The 14,712-nt window shown below is 46.5% G+C and overlaps 3 protein-coding genes across 8 annotated transcripts; 1 reads left to right on the top strand and 2 right to left on the bottom strand.

The window, feature by feature from the left end:
- Positions 1 to 134: 134 nt before the first annotated feature.
- On the bottom strand, positions 135 to 4,078 carry rsph4a (radial spoke head component 4A). Its single transcript, XM_058073888.2, has 7 exons — positions 3,239 to 4,078; positions 1,902 to 2,124; positions 1,535 to 1,816; positions 954 to 1,403; positions 746 to 884; positions 548 to 665; positions 135 to 478 (listed from the first exon to the last, which is right to left on the bottom strand). Exons 1-7 carry the CDS (start codon positions 3,325 to 3,327, stop codon positions 244 to 246), a joined length of 1,536 nt encoding a protein of 511 aa, XP_057929871.2. The 5' UTR covers positions 3,328 to 4,078; the 3' UTR covers positions 135 to 243.
- Positions 4,079 to 4,224: 146 nt separating this feature from the next.
- Positions 4,225 to 6,651, bottom strand: dohh (deoxyhypusine hydroxylase/monooxygenase). Of its 3 annotated transcripts, none has more exons than XM_058074035.2 (6): positions 6,531 to 6,651; positions 6,135 to 6,244; positions 5,764 to 5,931; positions 5,536 to 5,612; positions 5,175 to 5,430; positions 4,225 to 4,613 (listed from the first exon to the last, which is right to left on the bottom strand). In XM_058074035.2, exons 2-6 carry the CDS (start codon positions 6,238 to 6,240, stop codon positions 4,303 to 4,305), a joined length of 918 nt encoding a protein of 305 aa, XP_057930018.2. In that variant the 5' UTR covers positions 6,241 to 6,244; positions 6,531 to 6,651; the 3' UTR covers positions 4,225 to 4,302. The 3 variants fall into 3 exon arrangements, with proteins under 3 accessions (XP_057930018.2, XP_057930019.2, XP_078646315.1); XM_058074036.2 differs by having other exon boundaries at positions 6,135 to 6,241; positions 6,531 to 6,634; XM_078790189.1 differs by having other exon boundaries at positions 6,135 to 6,330; positions 6,531 to 6,627.
- A 187-nt stretch (positions 6,652 to 6,838) lies between these two features.
- On the top strand, positions 6,839 to 14,434 carry cherp (calcium homeostasis endoplasmic reticulum protein). Of its 4 annotated transcripts, none has more exons than XM_058074032.2 (20): positions 6,839 to 7,037; positions 8,174 to 8,347; positions 8,924 to 8,962; positions 9,938 to 10,113; positions 10,228 to 10,365; positions 10,440 to 10,591; positions 10,692 to 10,803; positions 10,989 to 11,078; positions 11,153 to 11,333; positions 11,557 to 11,714; positions 11,845 to 12,099; positions 12,190 to 12,385; positions 12,456 to 12,697; positions 12,808 to 12,941; positions 13,020 to 13,106; positions 13,172 to 13,324; positions 13,384 to 13,491; positions 13,564 to 13,658; positions 13,732 to 13,917; positions 14,001 to 14,434. In XM_058074032.2, the coding sequence occupies exons 1-20, from the start codon at positions 7,013 to 7,015 to the stop codon at positions 14,036 to 14,038; spliced, it is 2,739 nt and encodes a 912-aa protein (XP_057930015.2). In that variant the 5' UTR covers positions 6,839 to 7,012; the 3' UTR covers positions 14,039 to 14,434. The 4 variants fall into 4 exon arrangements, with proteins under 4 accessions (XP_057930015.2, XP_057930014.2, XP_057930017.2 ...); XM_058074031.2 differs by having other exon boundaries at positions 6,840 to 7,037; positions 11,554 to 11,714; XM_058074034.2 differs by lacking the exon at positions 8,924 to 8,962 and having other exon boundaries at positions 6,840 to 7,037.
- The last annotated feature ends 278 nt before the right edge of the window (positions 14,435 to 14,712 follow it).

Here is a 14,712-nt window from a genome sequence, read left to right on the forward strand (position 1 = left end):
TCATCTACTCTACTTCCTTCAAATAACGTCATATTACTGTGTGGTCATTATATTTGATGGTATTATATGTGACTGTTTATTAATATTATACTTTTATTAATATTATACTGGATGTAGCAGGAACAACTGAAGATTATTTTGGGGAAAAAAGTCATAGAGCCTGACATAACATATATTTGCATGTGTAAGATTGAGCACCACTTTCAGATCATATTTATCTTCAATTATTACATTTATTTGAATTTAATCATCGTCTTCATCCTGTTCCTCATCCGAGTCTCCTTCTTCTGCCTCCTCTGCGGCCTGTTTCTCGTCCAAAGCGTCTTGCAGCGCCTGCTCCTCCTCCACAGTGGGGTCCACATCCTCTGTGATCTCAGGCGCACTGGGGTACTCGTTCTGAGGTGGTGGGGGTAGAAGAGGGCTGTACCCATCCCCTGGATACTTCAGCCCCCAGCCGACATAAATGTTCTCAAACTTCCTGCATGAAGACACTTGTCAATGTCCTTGTATGACAACGTTTCAAGCCAGAAATAGAAAGTAATCATACTTTCCATGAGCATATGCACACGCTCCAGGCCAGCAGTTGGAGCGCATGACAGCTATGGCATGCTGGGCGGTGAGCGTGGAAGACAGGCTAGAGCTCCATGGAGGAGTGTCGAATATTTCTGAGGTGTGAAAATGGAAACCAAAGAAAAGTTGCATGGAGGTTTATTCAAAGCTAGATTAACTTCCCTTATGGACTGACCTGCATCCTGTGAGAGGGGTGTTAGCAGAGGGGGTCCGACCTCGGGCTCGGGCTCATCAGGGTCCTCTTCTATCTCCTCATCATCCTCATTTTCCTCATCTTCTGTTTTCACCGCCAGGTTCACCCAGGTGCAACGGCCCTGAATGAGCCAAGAAACAAATGTTCATCCAACCAAACATTTCAAAGTAAAGATTGCAAGACGACAGACCTGCTGCAGGATGTGTTGAGTGTGATGCACCCAAGAGGACAAAGACTCCACCAACTCGCTGACTGGAACACCCTCAAATTCTGGATTCTCTTCAATTCCGTCCTCGGAAGCTCCTTCCTCCTCGACCCCTTCCTCCTCAATGGCCTGGTAGAAGCCTTGCGGGCTGATCTGAGTGCCGGCTGAGATGCGAGCGAGCTGCGCTCTCAGGTAGTTGGCTTCATTCCCAGGGAACGGCGGGTAGCTCACAATGGGATTGTCCAGCCTCCCAGTGAAGAATTTGCGAATTTGCCGAGCTATGGTGATCTGTGCGGGTGTGACAGAAGGCAGCTTGGACCAAGGCAGGCCGGGCTCGTTGCACACATAGTAGACAAACTTGTTAGCACCCGTTCCTTTGGGCTCCTTGGGTACCACGGGGGGTGGTTTGTAGGTAGACTGAGGAAGTGGATCCATCTGTGGAGGACATCATGTCAACAACACTGACAGAGCGCTAAATCAAGTATGATCCTCACTTTCTGGGACCGTGTTAGGGTACTAACCACAGTGGTAGGGTACCACAATTGAGACCAGTTTTGGTTCTTTACCTCGTTCTCTTTATCCTTGGGGTCGATCTCCCTGGACTCTTCTTCAGCAGCTTCCTCCGCTTCCTCATCCTCTTCCTCTCCCTCAAACTCGGCCTCAGCGATGATATAGTTCTTCTCCGTGCCAAGGATCTTGCCCCACAGCCGGCAACGCTGCATGGGATTGGACGCCACCAGCTGCTTGAGGGCCAGGAAGACCCTCTGCATCTCCTCCCGGCCCAAACCCACTCCAGCCTGCTCCAAGAAGTAAGCGATCTCACTCACATTAGGAAGAGCAGATTCCATCTGAGGGGGGAGAACAATAGCTCAAAAACGCATGTCTTACAGTATGGAGTTTAAAAGTGCTGGTAGTCCGACACCGTGCCAATACCAGTTCGTATTCATGTTCGGCGTCCTCAGGTCGGACAAACAGAACTCGCTGCTGCTCGGCCAGTTCCTCTGCGGCAGTGGTCTGCTGGAGGTCTTGGAGGTTGCTCTGCGTATCCTCGTACATTCGCAGCTTGACGTCATGGCTCAGGTCTTCGATTACGTCCACCACATCATGTGGACGCTCTTCGATCACTCGCATCAGCAGCCGGGACAGGTGGTCGTATCTGTGTGTGTGTGTCCGGCCCAATTGTGGTCAACTTTCTTTCCAATACGGATGTGACACAGACAGACGGAACTCCAGTAATTGTCGGAGGGCCGTTTTACATTTCTTTAGTGGTGTGATTCCCAACCACTGTGCCATGCCCAAGGTATATCATCAGGTGTGAAATATTTTAATTTCACTTAATTGGTTCAAAATGGGACTGCACGGCGGTCGAGTGGTTAGCACGCAGGCCTCACAGTTAGGAGACACAAGTTCAATTCCACCCTCAGCCATCTCTGTGTGGACTCCTTGTGCATGCGTGTGTTTTCTCTGGGTACTCCAGTTTCCTCCCACATTCCAAAAACATGCTAAGTTAATTGGCAACTCCAAATTGTCCATAGGTATGAATGTGAGTGTGAATGGTTGTTTGTCTATATGTGCCCTGTGATTGGCTGGCCACCAGTCCAGGGTGTACTCCGCCTCTCGCCCAAAGACAGCTGGAATAGGCTCCAGCACCCCCCCGCGACCCTCATGAGGATAAGCGGTAGAAAATTAATGAATGGTCCAAAAATGATATTCGTTACAAATAATGTGTTTTTATTAATGTATCTACCCTGCAATTGGCTGGCAACAGGTCCAGGGTGTACCCCGCCTGGTCAGCCAGCTGGGATAGAAAATGGATGGATGGATGTTCATTTGTCTACACCAGCGACAGGCATAGTGGCAGGCAGAACAAGTAAATACTCTGGCAGAAGGTACATAATTAACCTGTGCCCACCTGCTGCCATTCATACATAAGAGTAAGTCACAGCATGCTAGATGGTGTGTGCTTTTTCTAATAAAGGTTGTAGTAAAGGTTGGGAAACACTGCTTGAGTGGCTCAAACATCTGTTATGCTAATGTAATATTATTGACAGTGTGTCACTGCTTTTTACACTTGCATGACCATGTTGCTTATTGTTGTTTCATAATGGCCAGTGAGGCCCGCATTTTATTGGTTAGAATAAAATGAAGATATGGCCACAGATTATAGACTGCTGGAAATAAATGAATAAAATTTCATATAATAAAATAGTTGATTGACAAATTATGAATCATTACCAGGTAAATTAAGGACATGACAAGCTATGACTCACAGGTTTAAGTTGCTTTTGCTGCTGCTCTTCATGAGGAAAGCTTTGAAGGAAGCAGCCGCCTGCTGGCTAACCTGCAGTGTTCCATCCATCCTTCCTCCACTTGAAGTTCCTTGAAGCGGACCTAATCAACTGGATGACTTAATAACTAAGGAACCAGATACGCTTTAGGCCACTTTGGTTCTTCGCGGAGTGGCACCGCTCGAGTTTAAGTGCTAACGGACAAACGTGACGTCAGCAAGTCCAGTGTTGACACGAGCCGCGGTGGTTGCCATGGGTACAGCGACAAAACCATTCCCAGGAAGTGACACTAACTCGTGGAGGACCGTTTGTTTCTACTTATCAGCTGGTCGTGTTCTTTTATCCAAGCAGCTGCAGGACCCGTTAGCAGTTTCGCTAACTCTACAGTATTTTAAGTAATATCAATGTACAACATACTAGTACATATAATTCATCTTACGTTAATGTCAAAGTATAACAAACATACAAGTACACATAATGATATGCAATAACGTCATTATTCTACAATGTCACACATGAACTACTACACATACTATCAGTGAATCTCAATACACCTTCACCAGTGTCACACATTTAATCGATGTACTACTCTATATATTTTAGTAATATACAGTCCTGGTGACATCACGGCATATGCAGCATCTTGACAAAAATAGAGAATGTATTTTTAAAGCTGTGATAACGTCAGCTGTGTTAAAAGGCTTTTTAATTCCCCTATAATGGAGAGTGGAGCACAAAACAATTAACTCTCGCTAAAGAGTGGCTAGCATTGAGTTTTTGTAATTGGCATTAAAATGTACTATTTTTAAATGAGGTCCCAGGCTGCTTTGTGCTCTCCGAGGGTGGCTCACTATCAGACACTGTTGTTTTGGGTACAACGCTATACATGAGCTGACGCTACTTCCAGGATTCCTGGACGTCATTAAAAGCACAAGCAGATTCTTACTTCAAATAAAACAGCAGATGTGTGTCTTTGTATTTTAATTTAAACACGTGTACATCCTCTGTGACTGTATGACAACAAATACCCTTTCTTATGTGACCGTTTAACCTGGTAGGCGTGTCAGACCATCTGCATACTGGAACTGCTCGCTGTTTTCGTACTCTAGCATGTCCAAGGCCACCTCGCAGCTCTCCTTTACCACACGCTCGCCATCGCCACAGTAACGCTGTAGCAGGGCTAGGCACTCCTCCTTCCCGATGGAGCCCAGAGCCTCTGCAGCTTCGTGACGCACCATTGGGTTCTCCCCACCACACTCCAGGGCAGCGCAGAGTGCTGGGACGGCCGCCGGATGCTGCATCTGGCCCAGGACGTATCCGATCTCGTGCCGGAAGAGCGCGCTGGAACAGTTCAGGCCTGGAAAGCAAACACGAGCTTCATGATGCTGCTAATGTACACGCCGACACCAATACAGTTTGAATACGAAAACCTCTTGCTGTGAAGCAACAGACTTTGAACAGGATTAAGTGTTCCTCGCTTCCTTGTTGCTTAAATAGGTTATATATTGTTTGTAATTATGTTCTACATTGATGGATTTGTGAAAGCGAATAGTAAATTCACAAAAATTACATTTATAGCTCATGGCGCCAGACATGAGCCATCTCTCACAGTTCAGCCTTCCCTCACAGTAAACATATTGCTGTCAAAAATGTTCATATAACATGTATAATGCTTTGCAGCCTTTTGCTCCAGTGAAATAGTGTTTAGAAGACATGTCTTAAACCTTCTTCTTTTAGAAAAGGAAAATTTACAGTATCACTCATCCAGCAGCAACACGTTTCGGCATGACTACAATTTTATATGTAACATATTTAAGCAAAGTAGATGAATCTATTTAAGTAAAGTAGATTGATCATCTCAGGCACCCCTTAAGGTCTTCACTTAGTTATGTGTCTTAAAAGATTTAGATGATCTTACCATCTCCCAAAGCAAGCACTGCCTCCTCACTGCCCAGATTGCGAAGTGCAAACATGGCACGGTAGCGTTCAAAGAGCGGCAGGCTCTCATCCAAAAGGGTGGTGCGCAGCTCCGGCACGCTCTTCCTGGGGGCGGGAGGGGCCGGGTCCACCGAGCAGTAGGGGTTCTGATCTGTGCTGCCATCCTGCAACTGTTCCTCTCCTCCACTTTGCAGCCACTCCATCCGACGCACAGCCAGCTGACATGTCTCTGCTACCTGCAGGAGGACATGAGGACACTTTGTCACTTCAAAAAAACACTACAGAAAATGTACGTCTTATTTTTGACATGCTGTAACCTGAACAGAAATGCACATTTATACCTCAATGACGGGGTCCTGGCTGTAGTCCTTCAGTATGTCCAGAACTGAAGGATCCCCGATGGCTCCCAGAGCTTCTCCTGCAGACATACACAATCCCCTTAGAGACACACAACACTGGTTGGTGCTTGCTGTACAAGTCCAAAATGTGTTGAACGTTAGTAAGACAACAGTTACATCCTGTAGTCATTCCATGCGGCTGCATCCTTGGAAACAGAGACATGTGTTTACCCGCTTCATGTCGCACCATGGGCTCCTGCTGCGTGTCTTTGAGCACACCACACAGAGTGGGAATGGCTCGTCTATCCTGCATCTGGCCCAGACAGTAAGCCAACTCGTGCTTCAACAGAGCAGAGTCATCTGCGAAGGCTTTGCTGATCCACTTGATGGCTTCAGCACCTAATGCACAAATTAAACATGTCACATTGCTGTGGCTATTGGTTTGCTATATTTTACTTATTTCTTATGTGCAGCACTTTGTTTTTAAAATGTGGTTGTTGCTTAAGTGGTTTATAAATCAAGTCGGCATGGTTTGGTGGTCACAGTGCCAAGGAGAATACAGAAATTCCTCACAATGTATGTGTGTTCATCATAGACTTTACCTCCCAAGTTCTTCAGGGTGAACAAAGCCCTAAACCGTTGGGTCAGGTCCACACTTGGGTCCACCAGGACCTTGCCCACTGCTGTCACCTGCTCCACACTGGCCATTCTGCTTCAGGGGTGTGGGACAGACCGGGCACGCTAGGTTAGCTTCTTGATGTTCACATTGCTTCCATATACTGTACATCACCTTTTTTGCTGTAATTAACACAAAGGTACTTAAAGTCCATTACTGTCTGGCCAGACATACACATATGCCAAACAAGCCACGCTTCAAACAGGCTATTACGTCACTAGCTTTGCAAACTGCTAACTTCATTAACGAGGCGTATACTTCTAACTTCGGACTTTATAACTACAGCGACACAATGGTAAAGACGTATGGAAACAATGTTTACCCGGATGTGGACGAGTAGCTTGTTCACGAGTAATTACACCTCATAGTGAAAACTCAGACAAACCACGTTACGGTTATCCACCCTCCCTTTTTCCGTTTTACGACCTGGAAGGCAATACGCAACATCCGGAGCAGTATTTGATAATAAAAGCCTTTAGGCCTCATAGCCACCTGTAATGTGCTCTAAACGAACACCGCTACGTTAATTTAGTTAAAGTAATGTATTTAGTTTATTTTTTATTTTGTTTATATAATATTAATTTACATGAATAAACAATCGAATTCGATTATGGCCTCACCACTGGGGGCGCTGTAAGTAGAGTGGACTAGCTTCGTGGCGCTGCTCCAGCAGTGTGGTACTTCCGTTTTACACTAGCGTAGCAATGCGAGTGTTTTTGTCTAATTTACTTACTGTGGAGTGAATTTACAGACGTTGGGTAGTACAGTACAAGTTCCAAAGCTTTTCTGTAGCCAGAGTTGAAAATGGATGTACCCACGCCCCCCGAAGGTGAGGAATTAGGCTACATTGTTATTTGGCTTCCATTGAGCATTGGTTAGCACGCATGCTAATTCGTGCCACTGTGTTGCTGCACATCACAGTTTTAGCTACAACCGTTGCCTTTAGCATATCTGCTAACACTCTCCAATCCTGTCACTAGCCTAAAATGTTGTACTGTGCTTAAATCTAACTCGAATATTAGGCAAGATATATATGTATATCCTCCTTTTGTAATTTTTTGATGAGAGGTAGAAGACATTTTACAACAAATTATACCTTTACTTCCCAATGTTTTATTCTATTTTTTTTACAATTCTATTAACAGCGGACATAATAAAAACATTGAAAACCATCGCTTGAACTTCACAATTCTTTGCTTTGGAATTTTGTAAATTGTATGCCACACTTTTTATTCATTAATATTGTGAATAATTACAATAAACCACACATGTATGTCTGCATCAGCCATCTTCAGCATTTTATATGAAAAAGTATAGTAGTATCTTATCATTTCCATCATAGAGGACACAGGAAAAAAATGTTTTTTTTTAATCTTAAAAAATATTGTATCTTTCCAAAATCATCTTAAAGTGCTCAATAGACACATGTCATATTTGTACCATTAAAACACAATGACTGGATAAATGTACTTTCTTCTCTTGCACACATAAAACACCCTGGTCAGTTTGGCAGCCATTTGGGGAAGACTGCTCTTCTATTTTATCGGGCAAAGCCAACCAAATAAATTTCGACCGCCACAAATAGATTTGATGATACCTGATCACCCTTGCTCATAAACACATTAAAATTGTACCGTCTATGAATGTAACTTGTCGTGTTTTATGTCTGTACAGTAGGTGGCATCGTAACACTGCTCCTTAACTCACCTCATACCTGATCTGCCAGGGAATCAGAACACAGTAGTGACTTTATTGCTATATTTAACCAATATTCAGAGACATCTATTATGCTGTTTTATAAATGTGAAAACATGTAGAGTTCTTCTCAACAAGCAAGCAGGTCCTTAAACTTATTTGTGATGCTTTTCAATTTTTGTCTCCCACAGCTCATACATGCACTTTTGGCATGGTCAGTTGTGCAAATTAGACAAAAGTAGCTCACCATAAATGTTCTTTTTGTTGCAGATCAAGAACTGCGGAATGTGATTGACAAGCTGGCTCAGTTTGTCGCTCGGAACGGACCAGAGTTTGAGAAGATGACAATGGACAAACAGAAGGACAACCCCAAGTTCTCCTTCCTCTTTGGAGGAGACTTCTTCGGCTACTACAAGTGCAAGCTGGCTTTGGCGCAGCAGCAGCGTATGTATTTCACCGCACTGCTTGTTCATCCTAACTAGAGCCCGACCGATATAGGATTTTTGGGGCCAATGATACTGATATTGGCCGATATATGACATGAGAGCATTGATATACACAGGACAGATACTGTATGAGAACGTAAATTCTTAATGTACCCAAAATACAGTTCGACTCTAAGAAGCAGACGATTACTAAATTAAAATAAGCTGCTTTAATTAATTACAGTTAAAAAAATGTAGTTTGTGGTTGCCATTCATGTCCTGCAGTGGAGTGAGTGTGGTAGACAGAGTGGCAGCTTGCTGCTCTGTATGTGTGTGTTACTAATCACTGACAGTGATTCATCGGTGATACGTCATACTCAACTCACCTCAAGTTCTGCCAATAAATCGGTCGGGCTCTAATCCTAACGCCACAACTTCATCAATGGATGCTGGAATGTTCGGTTCATCTTGTTGACGAACTACCTTGCTGTCAGATTGTCCATGCAGCTACGTTTGTTGCTCTGCAGGCTCGCATGGATGTCTCTGAACGTGTAATACCACTGAAATGCATTAAAATGTGCTTCTCTCCACTTAGATCCCTCTACCCGCGATGGGGAGGAATATAAATCTGAAGGTATTTATTTGAAAGCAAACCTGCCAGATCAATTCAGAATTCCTGTTTTCCTTGCTGAACATTGCTGCATTTGTGCTTGGCAACTCCTTGGTTTGTTTTCAGTTGCTTTTTCATCATCTGGGTATTCTTTGTCTATTCTTTCTGGCACCATGCCTTCTGGTTTATTGTAAGCCTTAGAGTGGATACTTTGACGCGTATCTTCTCCCTCTTGACCTGCGATTAGAACAAAACTCTGTTGAAGAGTGCAGTCATCATGGTCTTGTGATGCTGTATGACCTCAATGTTGACGACTAAAATTCACACCAGCTGCTGCATAATGTCACAGTCCAGCTTGGTCTGTGGCATGTTTCTTTGGCATGTGATCTGCTGGTTAGGAGGATGACAGGGTCGTATCGCATTCCACCTTAATGCTGGCCACTCCTTCCATTTCATTAGGTACACAGTCTAATGGGGACCAATACCAACATTTTGTCTTTTGATTGACACTCAGAGAGGATGTGGTATGTAAATGATTGTGTTATTGTCCAGTCAGTACTTTTTAAATTGAAGGTCTTTGTTGTTGTCATGCTAGGTGTCCACATGTTAGCATTACTAACATCTCACAGCTCACTACCTGCTTTGGAGAAAGAGTCAAGGAACACGTTCGAAGAAGCGTGAAACAAAGCTTCATTTCAAGGATTCTTGGAATTGGGACAGATTTCATGTGGCGTTATGACATCATGGGGGCCTGTCCATTAGAACATGGCGACTATGTCCAACATCATTGAAAAAAGTGTAATTTCAGCAGGTTTTAGTGGTTGCATGTTCACAGAAATGTTCTCATCATCCTGCTGGAGCTTCCAGGGTCACTTTGGTTCAGTGACCACATGACACATGTCATGCTTCCTTTCACAACCATGACCATTGTCACTATTGTCGTTCTCCCCAGCTTGAGTCGTCCTGCATCATCAACATCCTTACTTCCTTTCCTTATAGAGCTCTACAACCCAGGCACATCAGACATGCTTGACATTCCTCCCCCACCTATGGCCATGATGCCACCGCCTCCCATCCCTCCGTCCTCCGCCGCTGCGCCCGCCATCGATGACATCATCCAGCAGAGTCAGTGGAACTTGCAGCACCAGGAGCAGCATCTGCACACACTCAGACAGGTATGCCAGCCACACTGATTCGACTCAGCAGCACAGGATAACAAGGGTACCAAAACAGCACAGTAGCATATGGGGTGCTACAATGCAAGGTGACCAAGCCATTACTCCATGCAGGAACAAGTTAGCGCAGCCATAGCTTCGGCCGCCGAACAGCAGATCCAAAAACTGGTAGTGGAAACTCAGCTGGACGTCACAGAGTTCGACAACCTGTTGCAGCCCATCATTGACACCTGCACCAAAGACGCCATTTCTGTATGTTACAGATACGTTATACAAGCCTACTGAGGCAAAGTAGTGCCTTAACTGAACGTAAATGTTTCCATCAGGCTGGAAAGAACTGGATGTTCAGCAATGCCAAGACTCCGCAGCACTGTGAGCTGATGACATCACACCTCCGCAACCGCATCACTGCAGAAGGAGCGCATTTTGAGCTCCGCCTGCATCTCATCTATTTAACCAATGACGTTCTCCATCACTGGTAGGTGCCCTCAACATCCAAAGAGGTCATCCTTTTGTATAAAATCTCGGCAATATGACGTGATGAGGCTCACTTGAGGCATATCGTGGTGTTTCTACAGCCAGCGCAAACAGCAGAAGGATTTGTTGGCAGCTCTGCAGAAAGTTGTGGTTCCAATCTACTGCACCAGCTTCTTGGCTGTGGAGGAGGAGAAGCAGCAGAAGATCACCAGGGTAAAAAGAAAGAATATACTCTATATTTTAAATGCATTTATGCATTCCGTTGACCTGAACATGATCAATATAGCTCACTACGAGTTGCCTTTGAATTAAAATAATAGATATAAAGTCTATTGCCTGTTCACATGACAGTTTTTGTGTTGCCCCCCCCCAATTGTCTTCATCGTTCCCATCCTCAGTTGTTGCAGCTTTGGGAGAAGAATGGCTACTTCGATGAGGAAACCATTCAGCAACTCCAGAACCCAGCATTGGGTCTAGGCCAGTACCAGGTAATGGCTCACACTCCTTGCACACCTTGACCTTTGACCTTTCCACAATGCCACTCAGCGTACATCTCTTACAGGCCTCTCTGATAACGGAATATGCCAGCGTGGTGCAGCCCATCCAGCTGGCTTTCCAGCAGCAGATCCAAGTCCTGAAGAGCCAACATGAGGAGTTTGTGGCGACCCTGAAGCAGCAGCCCGCTCCCCAACTTGCCCCGCCTACTGAGCCTGAAAAGGCCCCACCTATGACTTCACAACCTGGTGAACCCTCCTCCTTTCATTGTTGTGACATCTTATGTGTCATGTATATTATGTTATGTGTATGGCATGTTTGTGGTGTGATGTGGTGATCTTACATGAAGTCAGGTTTTGTGCATGTCGTATTAATGTGTGGTGTTGTCATGTGTACGTTATAATGTGTGTGTCTAGTTGTGGGAGGACGTCATGTAATGTGTGTGGATGTCACATCTGTGCTCTGCAGCAGAGGTGAAGCCACCCATGTCAGGTCCTTCTCCAGGAGACTTTGACGAAGCTCCAGCCGGACCTCAGGACCCCAGCAACTCCAGCGGACCTTCAGAGCTACCCCCCAAGCCCGCGTGGTACGACCCCCAGCACATGGGCCCTTGGAATCCTAACCAGCCGGTAAAAGGCGCCGTCTTGTGCTTGCTAGATCTCCATCAATCAACAGTCTGAAGCTGGAACTGATCAACCAGATCAGGTCAGCGGTGGTCCAGGTCCCACTAACCTTGTTCGTCTTTTTGTCCCACGCCAGCCACCCTTTGACCCAAACCTGCCTCCCCCTCCGTGTCCGCCATGGAACAGCCATGAGGGAATGTGGAACGATCAGAGGGAGCCAGGAAACTGGAGCGGGGGTCCACCTCGAGAAGGGGGTCCCTGGAGCAGTCCCGGTGGGCCTGATCCAGGGCCCCCTTCTTGGAACTCATACGACCAGCAGCCTCCGTGGGGGAACCAGCCTGAGCAGCCCCCCTGGGGCCAACGGGAGCCACCCTTTCCCCCCCGCATGCAGGCATGTGATGGAATGGGCCCCTTTCTGTCCCCAGGAGCATGTTTAGTTTAGTTTCCACTCAATGTTCTTTTTGTTTTTTGTTTTTTACAGAGGCCCCCTCACTTCAGGGGCTCCTTCCCCCCCCATCAGCAACCGCCTCCCTTTAACCAGCCACCGCCGCCGCCACATTCTTTCGGACGCTTTCCTTCGCGCTTCATGCAGGATGACTTTCCTCCCAGGCATCATTACGACCGGCCGCCGTACACGCCACATCGCTTCGATTACGCTCAAGGAGACTTCCCCAGAGGTTAGAGATTGATTTCATTGTCGTCGTCATCATTATCATTATCATAATTAGCTCCTTTGTTTCCTGCCAGACATGCCGGGTCCACCCCCGCCCCACCACACCAACCAGAGGCTCCCTCCCTCTGGCATGGGGGGTGACCATCCGCCCTGGGGCGGAGCACAGCACCCAGACTTTGGGCCACCCCCACACGGGTTCAATGGCCATTCGCCCCATGTACGCCACCGGCAGCCTCCGGCCCCGGACGACCCAAGCCTGGTGCCCAATGTTCCCTATTTCGACCTTCCTGCGGGTCTCATGGCGCCGCTGGTCAAAGTGAGTCAACTTTTTGTTTCAGAAGAAACGCCACAGGACCAGAACCGCACTAGACTAGAAACCTGAGTGGGAATTAATGGTTTAAAATGATTCACCTCTTCTCTGTTCAGTTGGAGGACACAGAGTATAAAGCACTGGATCCTAAAGACATCCGCCTGCCGCCCCCGATGCCTCCCAGCGAACGCCTGCTCGCCGCCGTGGAAGCTTTCTACAGCCCCCCATCCCACGACCGGCCCCGCAACAGGTATGTGTGACTGTAGTGTCGGGCATGGTGAAGCATGTGTAATGTAAAGTGACAATTGTTATGATTGTGGTTCCTCAGTGAAGGTTGGGAGCAGAACGGCCTGTACGAGTTCTTCCGGGCCAAGATGAGAGCACGCAGGAAAAAAGGCCAAGAGAAGCGCAATAGGTGAACTTGACTTTTGGGAGAAAATGTATGGCTTCACTGTGACATCACGCTTTCTACCCTCGCAGTGGACGGGGCAACAGCCGCTCCAGGAGCCGCTCAGGCAGCCGTGGAAGGTCATCCTCCCACTCTAGCTCGCGCTCGTCCAAGTCCAGGTCCCGGTCACGATCCCGCAGTCGCTCGCGGTCCCACAGTCGCTCACGCTCGTACTCACGTTCCAGGTCAGTGTGTGTGTATTTGTGTGTTTGAGGGTGTGGCCTGACACCTGCCTCTCCTCCAGGTCCAGGAGTCGGTCCAGATCGTCAAGGAGTCGCTCACGCTCCAGGTCCCATTCACGCTCACCCACCAGGAGGCGCCATGGCCATAAATCCCGCAGCTCTTCACCTCCGTGAGTCCCCGCCCCCTGGCTGATCTCCACTGTCCTAACCTAATTAGTAACCATAAGAACCACCTCTCTCAGCTCCACCTCAGCAGCGGGCAGTGCCCCCTCCAAAGTGCCGCCAGACTCCCGCCTGGGCGAGGAGAACAAAGGCCATCAACTGCTCATGAAGATGGGTAAGATATGTGTACACGTGGGGGTGCACGTTCCAGACACCTTGAAGTTGACATGTTCACGTGTTTGCTGCAGGTTGGAGCGGGTCAGGAGGTCTTGGCGCCAAGGAACAGGGCATCCAGGATCCCATCAAAGGAGGCGACATCCGCGACAAGTGGGACCAGTACAAGGGTGTGGGTGTGTCCCTGGACGACCCGTACGAGAATTATCGCAGGAACAAGAGCTACAACTTTGTAGCCCGCATGAAGGCTCGGGAAGAAGGTACAGACGCACGCACACACATGCATGCTGACTTTTGTGTTTGTGTGACACTAAAGTATAATTACCATCCTTTTGTGCTTCAGTGAACAGAGAACCTCAGGAGGCCCCACCCACTGAGTGATGTCATCAAAGATTGTTAAGTGATGGATGTTGCTGGTCCACATCATTCTCCTTACGGGCCTTTTACTTCACAACTTTTAAATCTGCAAACAACATCTCGTTAACGTTTGTTGTCTGCTGTGCGACAAAAATTAGGTTCATTGTGTATGTTTTTTTTTTATGTTACTGGCATTTAGTGTTAGTATTGGAGTAAATTCCACATAAAATAAAATCGTGTTGTGGCAACAGAAGCAAAATAAACCGAACTCACATTTATAAACATGTATTTTCTCTTTAATAAGACTGTAACACTCTTTTGGTTTCTAATGTTTTGGTTTCATTATTTACTTGCATTTTGCTCAACAGTGTATTTTTGAATAAATATTCAATTGAGATTGACTCAAAAAGAAACTGCTGAGGGAAGTTTAAGTGTCATTTCGCACATAAAAACCACAGAAAACCCATTTAAGTGGATTTTGTGCAGAAGAAACATAAACCCTGACGGAATCAAAGGTGGCAAAATTGCATCTTAGTTTAATTTTATCTTCTGGCGCAGTATCTGCTGTGGCCGCCAGGTGGCACCGTAGTCAAAGGTAAACGTCACCTTAGACAACACTACACTGTGCAATGATGAAGAGTCACTATGGACCGCATATGATTTTGTAATGATTAGTTATATGTAAGCATATCAGTTGG

The sequence above is a fragment of the Doryrhamphus excisus genome, linkage group LG4 (genome assembly GCF_037039965.1).
Source record: "Doryrhamphus excisus strain RoL-2023G ecotype Guam linkage group LG4, RoL_Dexc_Guam_v1.1, whole genome shotgun sequence".
Lineage (NCBI taxonomy): Eukaryota > Metazoa > Chordata > Actinopteri > Syngnathiformes > Syngnathidae > Doryrhamphus > Doryrhamphus excisus.

Bases quoted from the DNA above. Each gene is read 5' to 3' on its own strand.
- dohh (XM_058074035.2), bottom strand. From the start codon at position 6,240: ATGGCCAGTGTGGAGCAGGTGACAGCAGTGGGCAAGGTCCTGGTGGAC. The intron at 5,932-6,134 runs GTAAAGTCTATG...TTTGTGCATTAG, and splicing joins CACCCTGAAGAACTTGGGAG to GTGCTGAAGCCATCAAGTGG. The intron at 5,431-5,535 runs GTATAAATGTGC...GTCCTCCTGCAG, and splicing joins GCCAGGACCCCGTCATTGAG to GTAGCAGAGACATGTCAGCT.
- rsph4a (XM_058073888.2), bottom strand. From the start codon at position 3,327: ATGGATGGAACACTGCAGGTTAGCCAGCAGGCGGCTGCTTCCTTCAAA. The intron at 1,817-1,901 runs GTATTGGCACGG...CTCCCCCCTCAG, and splicing joins CCGAACATGAATACGAACTG to ATGGAATCTGCTCTTCCTAA. The intron at 479-547 runs GTATGATTACTT...GTCTTCATGCAG, and splicing joins TGTGCATATGCTCATGGAAA to GAAGTTTGAGAACATTTATG.
- cherp (XM_058074031.2), top strand. From the start codon at position 7,013: ATGGATGTACCCACGCCCCCCGAAG. The intron at 10,114-10,227 runs GTATGCCAGCCA...TACTCCATGCAG, and splicing joins ATCTGCACACACTCAGACAG to GAACAAGTTAGCGCAGCCAT. The intron at 13,492-13,563 runs GTGAGTCCCCGC...CACCTCTCTCAG, and splicing joins TCCCGCAGCTCTTCACCTCC to CTCCACCTCAGCAGCGGGCA.